Source organism: Rutilus rutilus (genome assembly GCF_951802725.1).
Source record: "Rutilus rutilus genome assembly, chromosome: 15".
In the NCBI taxonomy this organism is placed as follows: domain Eukaryota; kingdom Metazoa; phylum Chordata; class Actinopteri; order Cypriniformes; family Leuciscidae; genus Rutilus; species Rutilus rutilus.
In genome coordinates this window covers 26,890,595-26,903,982 of record NC_140220.1, presented here as the reverse complement: position 1 = coordinate 26,903,982, position 13,388 = coordinate 26,890,595, and the positions used below count along the sequence as shown (strand labels likewise).

The 13,388-nt window shown below is 37.3% G+C and overlaps 1 protein-coding gene across 2 annotated transcripts; it reads left to right on the top strand.

Annotated features, from left to right (window-relative positions):
- The first annotated feature begins 7,122 nt into the window (after window positions 1-7,122).
- Window positions 7,123-12,110, top strand: ckbb (creatine kinase, brain b). Of its 2 annotated transcripts, none has more exons than XM_084431685.1 (8): window positions 7,123-7,342; window positions 8,119-8,323; window positions 9,739-9,893; window positions 9,981-10,113; window positions 10,273-10,444; window positions 11,219-11,342; window positions 11,435-11,624; window positions 11,707-12,110. In XM_084431685.1, exons 2-8 carry the CDS (start codon window positions 8,131-8,133, stop codon window positions 11,883-11,885), a joined length of 1,146 nt encoding a protein of 381 aa, XP_084287811.1. In that variant the 5' UTR covers window positions 7,123-7,342; window positions 8,119-8,130; the 3' UTR covers window positions 11,886-12,110. The 2 variants fall into 2 exon arrangements, with proteins under 2 accessions (XP_084287811.1, XP_084287812.1); XM_084431686.1 differs by having other exon boundaries at window positions 7,260-7,342; window positions 8,119-8,363; window positions 9,701-9,893.
- The last annotated feature ends 1,278 nt before the right edge of the window (window positions 12,111-13,388 follow it).

The window sequence follows — 13,388 nt, the reverse complement described above, 5'->3', positions numbered from 1 at the left end:
AAAAGCGTTCTGTTGAATCCTGTTTCTCCTGTTCAGTTGCTGCTGGAGTGTCCGAGTCATGAGCTGTAAAGGCACAGCCCTCTTCTGGAAAGGGGGGCAGGGAGCAGCAGCTCATTTGCATTTAAAGAGACACACACAAAAACAGGTAGAGATTTCCTAAAGATTACATTTAACAGTGTTAAAATAAGGGAAATGACCATGAATGAACAAATAAATATCTGATTCAATAACCAATATATAATAATAAATCTCTAATATCAGCCAATCACCGATATGGTATTGTGCATCCCTCCTTGCTTCTCATTTGCATTAAGTTGCAACGACCAACAACATTTCAGTCTTTTACAATTGTAAAGGAAACTCATCCAAAACAGAAGTGAATCCATCCGAGAAGGGCAAATCAACACAACCAAGGCAAAAAGATTCTATATGACATGCATGAATGAATCGGTTAAATGTGGCATTTTCCACCATTATGCTGTACGGTTGGCTGGGAGACTGCGTGGGCATCCAGTCAGTGCAGAGGCTGGGAACGATGCCTTCACTCATAATTACCAACTCCACACAGCCTGCTGCGTCCTCTCAGCTAATCTGAGAGGTGAAAAGAGCGGCATGACATCATCGCCACTTTTGTTCTCATGGCAACAATGGAGGCAATGTTTCATTAATACAGTAGCCATGGCGTTCATATGCAAATGAGCGTCTGTGAATGAACGTCCAGCAGGTGGAAATGGGAGGGAGAGCTATTCTGCACTCGTCTAATGATAGCTCGTCTGCAGGAGACAGTGAGAACCACAAGGACATGTAGGACACAGGCACAAGGTCCAATTTTGTCTCTCAGCACAAAAATCAATTTCAGCGCAGAGCACGGAGGGAAGAATAACTCTGCAGTCTTGACGAGGCCACACAGCCGCAGGGCAAACTGAACGAGGCGCAGACAGATGAAGGTGACTGGGTTTTTCTCTCTCCATTGTTCTCTCTAATAGGTGGTTTTGAGGAACAGGAGTTGAATGCATAAACACTACTGTAGAGAGAGTGTTTAAAGATGCATTAAAGGAGAAATGAGCCTTTCCCTTTCACCCACTCCAGATCAGACAAAGCCTCAGGAGCTGGAGGAGGGGGAAAGAGAGAGACGAGAGAGAGAAGGATAGAGAAATATAGGGGAGGGGTGAATGGCAGACATGTTTCCTCCTCCACAAACCCCATGCTGGGAACTGAAAAATGCCAGAATGCAAACATTACAGCCATTAACAGCGTTATTAATTATTAATGTCTTTATTTTAAGATTTATTAGTTACACTTTACAATAAAGGTTCCATTTGTTAACATGAACTCTAGCCTACTTCTAAAGCATTTGCTATTATTCTTAGTTAATGTTAATTAACTAATGTTGGCGCGCGCGCCTTCCATGCCGGAGACGCCGGATCGAATCCGGCTCGGAGCGGGTTGAGTAGGACCGGTTACATTAGCCTAGCCAAAACTCTATTGAAATTACTTGAGTCTCCTGCACATTTTTTGTGATAAACAGTTACTACTTATGGTATTGTTCCAAAACGTCCACTTATTATGGCTTGAGATGAGTCTTGCTGTATGTAATGCCGAGCTGAGCTGTCATGCAGCATCACAAGAATGCCTTCACACGTGACCAGCAGAAGAGAGAGGGAGGGAGAGTGAGACAGCAGACCACACCCACTCCACTCCATCGATAATATTTCACATCTCGCAGCAAAACACGATCAGTGTGATTGATATGGATTTGGGGGAGAGCGGTTGTTCCCTTTCATCAGTGTATAAATCTGCTACAGACATGATATACTCAGATACACACTCCCGTTGCATAGCACCAGCACATCAATGTGACGTTGCATGCTGTGTGACTCAGTGAGAAAGAGTGTGTGTGTGTGTGTTATGTCAGTGAATTAGACAATGAGTGTTATGTAATGCAAAGCGTTTGCTGCTTGCTCCATCCCATCTGCAGCTGAGAGCTGTTTTTCAGCTAGTCAGCTAAGTGCTGCTCACTACATCAAGCAAAACATGACTTTCTTTAGCACTAAACAGCGTACATGGTATGGACTCGGGCATGGGATCCATTACTGCAGAGCTCTTCACAAGCCCTAAGCTTAATCCCTCTCAAGCATGATACAAAATGTCTGAACATCCTAGATTCTCTTGAGATCCATTATAAGAGGCTCTTTCGAGAGCTTAATGGTTTCATATGTGAGAGACCAACACCCAGTAAAGCATGTTGTGGCGCAGTGCTTTAATCAGTCCCATCAGCATTTATTATTAACAAGTTTTATCTCTAAAGAAATTAATAGTATTTTTTTAAATATGCACCACCAACATTAAAGTGCTGGCGATACGATAAGCCAATAAGTACTTTCATGCTAGGGCCGATAACTATCAAATGACCAAGACTAAAATTCTATACTATTTTGTCTTTAGAAATAAATAATGGGAAAAAAAATGAAATCTAAAATCAATCTTAAAGGGATCACAATATTATAATGTACAGTACGAAAATGTTATATTCTTTTTGAGATTTGCAAAAGATCATATTTAAGAGTATTATTACATTATCAGAGTTTTTAAAGATTAACTTTAAGTGAGTGTTAGATGGAGGCAAAGGCAATTTACATGTAAAAATGTAGGGAATGACAGTGCACAATTTAAATATCCAATATCGATTATATTAATTAAAAGATCGCTAATATTGGGTGATATACGGTATGGAACCGATATATATTGTGCATCCCTAATATGAGAAGAAGACTCCAATCATATCAGTAGGCTAATTAAAGCTGTTTTATTTTACAAGGAACAGGTTTTTACATGGGGGCTTCCAGAATGAGACATAAAAAAAATAAAAATTAGGCTACATTTACCTTTTTATCTACTGTCGATTACCAATTAAGTTTGTACCTCAATTTGTAAAAACTGTGGAAGCCCACTGGAAGCCCATGCTTTGGTAAATCATAAAAAAGTCAGAAATATGTCATAATTGAGAAAATTATGAGATAATTATGACAACAAACCAAACTATGAGATAAAAGATCTAAATTTTCTAGCTTCCACAAAAACAGACAAAAACTTCAATTGTTTAGACTTCTATTCCTAACTTTTAAATACTGTCATAGCTTATTTTGTATTTAATATAATCATGTATTTAGTATAATATTCCTTCAAGATCACACCAAATAAGTGTTAGCCATCGTGCAAAGCCTTTAAATAGCCATACCCTATACCTCTCCAGTTTTGAAACAAACCCCATGATGCAGTTCACAGTAACCCCATTAACAGTTAAGTGCTGAACTCTACAGCTTCAGTCTCTCAGCTGAATACACTGTTGTTTGGCACAGAGACTGAAGGGCAGGCTCTCCACTGCAGGAGGGACAGCAGTCTAGATTTATTATTCAAGATAATTGAGCTCGTATGAAAGCCGATGCCGACCTAAATTCATTTGACTGGTTAAAATTTAAATGACCTCTATCATTGCCAGCCCCTGTGACCACAATAGGAGCAAAGGCAAAGCAGCCAATCTTTACTGGCCATTGAATGGACGAGCTGGAAAATTGGTTGCGTCAAGCTGTTTGCGTACAATAGCGCCTGCCATTTTGCTCTAAAGTTTTGGCCGTTCTGCCAGTTGTACATTTGTTTTCCAGTATTATATTACATCATGCACTAGTTCTGTGTATCTTCATTATTTTTTCCCATATCCATTTAACGTGTCTTTTAATTGTTCAAAGTATTTCAGCTTGACAGAAGTCTCTAAAAGTGCTTTACTCTAATTGATGCGACTAAAAATGTGATATGAATGAGCTTTCTAGTGCAGCTCTTCCAAATGTATGGCTCTAAGTCAACCACTTTACAAGACACAATGCTCATTGGTTCAAAAACTAGTGCTGTTGGATTGGACAGTAGAGAACAGATGGCTGCTGATTGGTCAACGTAAGTGTCATTCAGGGGTGTTTAAAGGCAGATGGGGTGAAATAGATATATTTAATCTACCTGGCTGGGATGTGTCTGGCACAATCAAGGAAAACAGCCAAGCTGAGGAATCCTGTTGACCTTCAGCACAATGTCACTGCACTCGTGGGCTTTCTGGAGAAACAGGCAAAACAAAAATGAAACCTGAACAATGAAGGTGATATGCAATGGATGATGTGCTATGTTGACTTATAGGGAGTTCTGATGCAAAACATTATGCAAAACAGTTTTGGACAAAACCTCACCTTCAACATTCCAGAAATGCTTATTAAGTTACTCTTAAAATTAAATTAAGCTTATCAAATATTTTCATTTTTACTCAACATAAAAAACCTCCACATTGCATGACAAAGTCCAATCATACCTGTTCAAAAGATTTTTGAATGTTTATGAAATAAGTATCTTATGTTCACCAACTTAAGGCTGCATTTGTTTCATGAAAAATACAGTAAAAACAGTAATAAAAATAAGTCTAAAACAGCTGTTTTCTATTTAAATATATTTTAAAATGTAATTTATTCCTTTGTTGGCAAAGCTGAATTTTCAGCATCATTACTCCAGTCTTCAGGGTCACACAATCATTCAGAAATCATTCTAATATGATGATTTGCTGCTCAAGAAACATTTCTTCTTATTATCAATGTTGAAAACAGTTGTGCTGCTTAATATTTTAGTAGAAAATGTGATACTTTTTTTGCAGGATTCTTTGATGAATAGAATATTCAGAAATATTTTGTAATATAGTGTAAATGTCTTTAATTTGTCCTTGTTGATTAAAATTATAAATGACCAACCCCACACTTTTGAATGGTAGTACATATAAGCTAAGCAGAAATGTGCGGTTATATTAAAAATCACCTTCCATAAGAGTTTTGAATATTAAATAGATTTGAATACATTTGAATAATTTGTGGCTTCATGTCCGCGATCACTAAATAGTGCTGATCTGGCCTGCAGAGAGGTGACTGAGGAGAAGGGGAGAAATAAAGGATTAAATGCTTTCAAGAGCTATGCAAATTAGACATTTGATTAGAGGGAAGGGGTGATTTTGACAGCTCCCTGTCAGGAGGGCTTGACAGACAACATGGCTGTGAAGGGGGAGACTGTAGGCTGTTAGCCTTCTGTGTAGGATAAAATAATATGAGAGAGGACTTCATTATTCTACTTGTGCTTTGTGAGCTTCTTTCAGTGACAATATGTATGCTATAGCTGCTCCTTTGTCCTGCTTTAGTATACACAAAGTGTTGTTTTCATCCAACATTCTGCCCAAAGCATTGCTCCTTATAAACAAGGAAGCTAAAGGCAACATATTCTGACGTAGACTCTCTATGACATCAACACTCTCAGCATTTGTCTCACCCTGTCAAAGTGTGATTGCTGCACACTACTTTGCAGTCCCTGAACCAGGGAAGAAAAACAACAGTCCACAGGGTTGAGGGGGAAAACACTGCCACCATGAATACTCATCAGATGCTGCCCTGGGCTTCATTCTGAGAACATTTTTCTTTCTCGAATCAAATATTTTTATTTTGTAAAAGAGTTTAAATATATAAAAGAACATTTCAAAGAGAAAACTGCCTTTTCTTGCCAGCATACCAGTTGCTATGCTAATGCTAAAGCTAGTTCAAATCATTAAATGTGTAAATGTTTAGGCCTACCTTCAGTCACAAAAAAGGGGTGCGGTCACTGGTCAGCGTGACAGAAATGGCAGTATGTGATTTCTGACAAAGCGAGAGGTAGAGACAGCACAAACAGCACTGAACTACAGTAGAAGTCATGAACTGAGGAGATGTCATTATCTTCTCAGCATGAATGTCTCTGCATGAGCCCACAGTTAAGCTCCTAGGTGAGCTTACTGTACACAGGAGACTATAGTTAACTCTAGCAAAACATAACTCACAAAGGGAACAAGCTCACAGTTAGAGGACCAGTATATAATTTCCTTTATACCAGGTGGTCCCTTAAAATCTGGGAAACCCTGAAGGCTCTCATTAGAAATATATAGAGAAGACTGAAGTAAGGTCTGTCTAAAACAAGCAGTAAATGTCCAAATATTGGTAGCATATTAATATAAAATCCTTCCACAATATGACAGCTATAGGGTAAGATAACATACTGTTCAAAAGTTTGGGGTGGGTACGATTTTTTAATGTTTTTGAAAAAGGTCTCTTATGCTCATCAAGGCTAATTATTCTATCAAAAATACAGAAAAAAACATTAATATTGTAAAATATGATTATAATTTAAAATAACAATTATTCCTGTGATGGCAAAGCTGAAATTTCAGCATCATTACTCCAGTCGTCAGGTCACATGCTCCAACAGAAATCATGCTGATTTGGTGCATAAGAAACATTTCTTATTATTATCTTGTCAATGCTAAAAAATGCACTAAATACATATGTTACCAAAAGTAAACAGGCTTGTTTGCACCATATTTTGTAAAATACTAATGAATGCACTCACTTGACAAGTGATGGCAGAGATATGACTGCCATATTTTTGGACACCAGAATGTACATAAATTAAGTCTCAACATTTAAGGTCTCATTACTATTAAATACCTGGGAACAAAAGGCCATAGTGAATTTTTAATAAATAAATAAATAAATAAATCACAGGGGAATAGAAATTGTATTGTGTTACTAAAAGATTTGATTGAGTGTTTAGTTTCGCAGAAATCTGAAGCACAGCAGATTGATGACTTTGTTTAGAGACTAAAGCATTTTTTTTTTTTCATATTTATTTTTATACAGATAATGACATAAATGTATCATGTAACACCTAATTTAAAAGCAAGGGTTTAATGGAGACAGAAAAAAGCACTTGCATAAACAATGCTTCACAGTGCAATATACAGGATGATAACATTAAAACCAGTAATAAATGCTTAACTAAATTAATTTCCTGGGAAAACAAAACCACACCAAGGTGATGCTGCATTAGCGTGATATTTAGAGAGCTAAGCAAACATGAACAGACAGATTTCTTTCTTTAAAACAGTGCGGAATAAATTACCCATCCAGCACAAAACAAAACATATGAGAGTCTTGATGAATGCATGTGAACGAATTCCACATTGTTCAATTTTTGTTGTCAATCACGACAAGGAGAACCGTCAAGGAAAAACATCATGTGATCAATGTAAGCAAATAGTGGATGTTGTAGAGGTGATGCGACGCCCTGTCCAATAGAATGAATGGACTCAAATAGCGTCCAATCAGAGGAGAGCTTGAGCTCGATATAAAAACCCCACAAAGCCGATTATTTCTGGACACCATTATCAGTCTTTGTGTGTGTTCTGGTGGACTTTAGGAAGGATTAATTCCGCTTTCCCAAAGAAAATCAGTATAAGGTATGGTTTTTGTTTAAAATCATTAAAACAAGCCTTTATTGTTCTAATAATTAGAAGTTGTGATGTGATACCGCTGCCAAGTCAATTTACAAAAACCTCTATTTGTGGGCTATATTAATAATTTAAGTATGATCAGGAATGCATCAGTATCCAGACATAAAACGTGCATTCAAGCTCTGTTGTAAATTTGCAATGCGCCGTTTATATTTACCTAAAGGATTTAAATGTGTAGAAAGCCCAGTAATATCAATACAAAGGCATTTAAACGTTTAAAATGATATGTTGGTCAAGAGAACACGGATATGCGGATGATATGCTGCTTTTGTCCCAAACATCAGCAACGACCTTGCAGTCAGCCTCCTTTTTCTGCAAGGTCTTTGGAGACGTTGCGCATTACGCATTCGTATGCTTTAAATAATAATGCATGTTTCCCATACAAGACTTTCGTAATGCACAGTAGGCATTACATAACATTCAAAAACTGCATGCATTTGAATGCATTTTATAATGAGGCGGCAATTATTGGACGCGCACTCGACATTCCATCATTTACTGCCCGCGTGACATGACACATCACCGAACACAATTATCGTCATACCACGACCGTTTGTTGCTGTAACGGTTTAAGCGAATATAAACAAATTCTCCTGTTTTAGAAAATGCGCTTTAATGCTGTTACGTCATTATTAATGCAGCTGAGGGGCTGGCTTTGTTCTCGTTTTTTAATCCGATTTTAATTCGCCTTTAACATCCTTGTTTCCAAATATTTGCACCAGGTAGACGCAACCATGCCTTTCGGTAACACTCACAATCAGCTGAAGATGAACTACTCCGCCGAGCAGGAGTATCCCGACCTCAGCAAGCACAACAACCACATGGCGAAGGTGCTGACGCCCGAAATGTACGCAAGCCTTCGGGACAAACAAACCCCCAGCGGATTTACCCTGGATGACGTCATTCAAACCGGAGTTGACAACCCAGGTAACGATAAATGGCCTATCTTCAAAATGGAAAAGTGCCCGTATTTCTTCCGGCGCTCCGGTGTATGGTGGTGCACATGTTAAAGTATTTATGCGATCCCCCGGCTTTTAGTTCGTGTGTTTCCTTTAAGCTTGTCTGAATGTCAAGAATAATGACATTATTAACTGAATGTCAAGTTGTAAGTTACTTTGAGCAAAATGCACTTAAATTTTTACCTGTCCCTGTTACTGGAAGAAGTGATTAAAGATTTTGATGACTCATCCTGCACTACACTATTTTTAACCAATCAAGTGTTCTCTAGTCCTTCCCCAATGCTGCCTGAAGCCAATTAGCAAGTTTTGGTTTTAATTGCATATATATATATATATATATATATATATATATATATATATATATATATATATATATATATATATATATATATATATAAATATAAATAATATGTGTGTATGAATAATGAACAAATGCAAATGTATGGACTCATAGTACGTAACTAGGAGTGAAAAGTACCAATAAAATATATCTTTTATATCTATAACTTTTCATACTTAAAATGCATTTCAATGGCTGCAACACAGGCTTACCATCTTAAGCTCTCTGAAATCGTTTGGGTACTGAGCAAGATAAAGCAGATTGGCTTATAATAATAATTATAATAATAATAATAATAATAATAATTATTTGTTGGATCCCTAAACATTATTTGCTATATATAAATGAATATAAATAGCAGTCATCCTCAGGTGCTAATTATCTAGCTTAAGACCTCACCAATGATCTTAGAGTAGACCATTAAGATCACAAAACATTTTGCACAAATGACAATAGTAACTTTTTTTTTTTTATTGTTGTCTGATCATTTGTGTCAAATTGGTACAAAAACGATCTTGAATATTTCTGAATATCTGTACTTTTGAGTAACCAGGACTCTGGGGAAGCCTCCTTGGGCTGCCTCATATACAAGCGCTTTTACAAAGCATACATTGGCCTTTCGTTGTGGTGGTGGCGCACTGACCTTGATAGACCCATTCAAAGCATTCTTGGGCCTGATATGTCCAAAACGAACAGGGAACCTGTAATGTACAAACATAATTTGCATCCTTTGCATAGTGCTGCTTGCTGTTGTAATCCTGGTGGCTAGTGCATGTTATGCACTTCAGTATAAGTGTTTTCATGCATTTGACTCTTAACTGATAACGTAAGGTTATATGTGAAGTCCAACAAAGGAAGGGTTGTGTTTTATCTTATGATTGCTGCAAGGCCAACTGTGCGGTAACAAACACAATGTGTGGCTATATTAAGCTGTCGCCCAATCTGTTTACCATCAATGTTAAATGTCCAAAACATTATTTTTGTCACTACAACATATGACTAAAGTCCAGGATTTGTCTGACTGCTGATCTGTTGTGTTCCAGGGCATCCTTTCATCATGACTGTGGGCTGCGTTGCTGGAGACGAGGAAACATATGAGGTGTTCAAAGATCTTCTGGATCCCATCATTGAGGACCGTCATGGTGGATATAAACCCACAGACAAACACAAGACTGACTTGAACCCAGACAACCTCCAGGTACACTGCGTCTCTCCGTCTGGTGCATCTAATTGGGTTTAATGTTTCAAAATGGTCTGCTGCTAATTTTAGCCGTGTTTTTAATAGGGTGGAGACGACCTTGACCCCAACTACGTTCTGAGCTCCAGAGTGCGAACCGGCAGGAGCATCCGTGGTTTCTGCCTCCCTCCTCACTGCAGCCGCGGGGAGAGACGCGGCATCGAGAGTCTGTCCGTCGAGGGTGAGCTCGCCTAGCCGTCTGTTTGCATAGGATGTACTTGATTCACGATTGGTCGTTCAAGAGGAGTGGGCGGACACATAAGTGATTCAAGCATCCACTCTGTAATGCCGTAGGTCTGTTGTGATGTATCTTTTTTTTTTCTTTTCTTTTTTTTCACAGCTTTGGGAGTCCTTGATGGCGATCTTAACGGAAAGTATTATGCCCTCAAGGACATGACGGACGAGGAGCAGCAGCAGCTGATTGATGACCACTTCCTGTTTGATAAGCCTGTGTCCCCACTGCTGCTGGCCTCTGGGATGGCCCGTGACTGGCCCGATGGCAGAGGGATCTGGTGAGTGAACAGGCTTTTGGGTTCATTGATCCTCTCAATTTTGGGTTCAGTTTGGACTTTGTCCCAACTTACTAAATGGATCCATGTAGGTGCGATCATCATAACAATAATAATAAAAAAAAAAAAAAAAAAAAAAAATAATAATAATAATAATAATAATAGGAATAATAATAATTATTCATAATAATAATTATTATTCATAATAAGAATAATAATAATAATTATTATTATTATTATTCATAATAATAATAATAATTTATTATTAATATTATTCATAATAATAATAATAATAATAATTTATTATTAATAATAATAATAATTAAAATTATAAAAAAATAATAATAATTATTATTATTATTATAATTTGTAATTCCAACTGGCTATGAAAAATAGCCATGTTGGTGCTGATATATTTTATAGTTTATTTATTATATATATTTTACATTACAAAATTGATACATTTAGGGTGCCAGCTTAACTGATGTATATCTATTTTATATATATAATATAATATGATATAATATAATATAATATAATATAATATATACATTTAAAAAAAAAAGTTTTACCCTGTATAAAGATTTATTTGGTTCGTTTATCATTTTATAAAAAATAATAATAATAATAATAATAATAATAATAATATTATTATTATTATTAAATGAATAATTCAAATTTTCAAAATTAACCACGTTGAAGCTGATATATTGTATTTTATATTAAATGTGATGTATAATTTTTATTATATATAATTTATTTTCTCAATGCTTTTAGGCACAATGACAATAAGACATTCCTTGTCTGGGTGAATGAGGAAGACCATCTTCGTGTCATCTCCATGCAGAAAGGAGGCAACATGAAGGAAGTCTTCAATCGCTTCTGCACTGGCCTCACAAAGGTGTGTTTTTTGTTTTTACTGGTCACTTTAGTAACACTTTCTGCAGCTCCAATGTTGGCAGCTTTTTAAATCTTAATCCGCTTGCCTTGCAGATCGAGGAATTGTTCAAAGAGAAGGGCCACGAGTTCATGTGGAACGAGCACTTGGGCTACGTCCTAACCTGCCCCTCTAACCTGGGCACAGGGTTGCGTGGTGGCGTTCATGTCAAACTTCCCAACGTCAGTAAGCATGAGAAATTCGGAGAGATCCTCAAGCGACTGAGGCTCCAAAAGCGTGGAACAGGTATATATTCACCTGAGCCATACAATCCTGTATTCCCTGTACAGAATGTCATCTCCAATACTAACCTTGCTCTCTTCAACAGGTGGCGTGGACACAGCTGCAGTAGGTGGTGTCTTTGACATCTCCAACGCTGACCGTTTGGGCTTCTCTGAGGTAGAGCTGGTTCAGATGGTGGTGGATGGAGTTAAGCTGCTTGTAGAGATGGAGAAACGCCTGGAGGCAGGCCAGTCGATCGATGACCTCATGCCTGAGCAGAAGTGAACACTTCGTGACTCCTAACTTAACTCCTTCCCTGCCTCCACCAGTCCTCCCTTCCTCCAGTACCAATAATCTTAACCACATCAAGGAACATACACTCCACCCAAACGGTAGTGGCACTAAAGTTAGACGAGTCTTCCATCAGTGTGAAGGATTTTGTATCTCAAACGTCCTGCAATGTTGAAGATGGAGTTTAACACCAGAAATAAAGTCTCTTTGGCCCATGGAGTTTCTTGTGTGCATGTTATTGATTGCTTAAACTTTGTTTGCTGTAATTTCATGGAACCATCACTTCACTTTCCTGTTGAACATGGTTGTCTAGCTGTTAAATGATGCTTATGTATTTACAGTTTTTAAACCGTAAAGATGTCATGGTGTGCAGTCTAGATATAGGATACAATGTTGAATCCCAGTGCTTGAAGGCCATTAAATAAGGGGACAAAATATGTCACAAGGTCACTTTTGATTTGCCCTAATACAGGAACCACAATCTCAAGAGCATTTGTGGTTTGAAGAGTAGATTAGTTCTTATTGCATTTTATAATTCCAATTTAAGAGGTTGCTTATGAATGCTTCTGTCAAACCAGTCATATAGTCACCTAGTGGCCATATAAGGACATACACCCAAAATAACTTCAATATTTTGTTGTGCTTTGTTTTGATCTCCATTTAATCCGTGCTTTATTCCAAGTTCTAATACAACTTTTTTCGGAAACCATGAATGTAATTTACCATACAGACATTTAGGCAAGTTAATTTATATAGCACATTTTATACACTATAGCAATTCAAAGTGCTTTACATAAAGGAATAAAAATAATCTCAAAATAAAAAAAAGCTTTGCATAGAAAGGAATTATAATAAACACACTATAGCAATCCATAGAGCTTTGCATAGAAAATAGACACAAAAGCAGGGAAAATTAAAACCGTTCTAAAAGGAATTAATAGAGATAAATGTTTCAGTTATAAAATGAATTAGAGTAAAATGAATTAAAATAGTAAAAAGATGATTCACAGAATAAACTTCTCATCTGGCAAAACACCGGAGGATCTTATTTTGACTCTGAGATTTCCCCATGACAGTCAGTATTAGATTAGTAATCTGTACCCATTCATACTAGTAATCCGTACTAGTCACCACAGTTTTCCCTTAACCGTCATGAGTCATTCCCTCTCAAACTCCACCACAGAAAGATGAGCACTTGCTCACAAATTTGGTCATGAAGTACATCAGGGTTTCCCCCACTACTACAATACCCTTCACTAAACACCGGTTATCAGTCAGTGCCATTTAAGTTCAGTTTAGAATCAAAAGGAAGAATGCAGTAGTTTAGAATCAAAAGGAGAATGCAGAGATAAAATGCAATGTAACCAGTCGGACGCACAGTGGCACAGTGCTCATTCAGTAAATGTACAGCTAAACAGATGTGCTTTGAGTCTGGATTTGAATGTGACTACTGTAGGAGCACATCTGATCTCATCTGGAAGCTGGTTCCAGCTGCGG

Bases quoted from the DNA above. Each gene is read 5' to 3' on its own strand.
- ckbb (XM_084431685.1), top strand. From the start codon at position 8,131: ATGCCTTTCGGTAACACTCACAATCAGCTGAAGATGAACTACTCCGCC. The intron at 8,324-9,738 runs GTAACGATAAAT...GTTGTGTTCCAG, and splicing joins AACCGGAGTTGACAACCCAG to GGCATCCTTTCATCATGACT. The intron at 10,445-11,218 runs GTGAGTGAACAG...CAATGCTTTTAG, and splicing joins CCCGATGGCAGAGGGATCTG to GCACAATGACAATAAGACAT.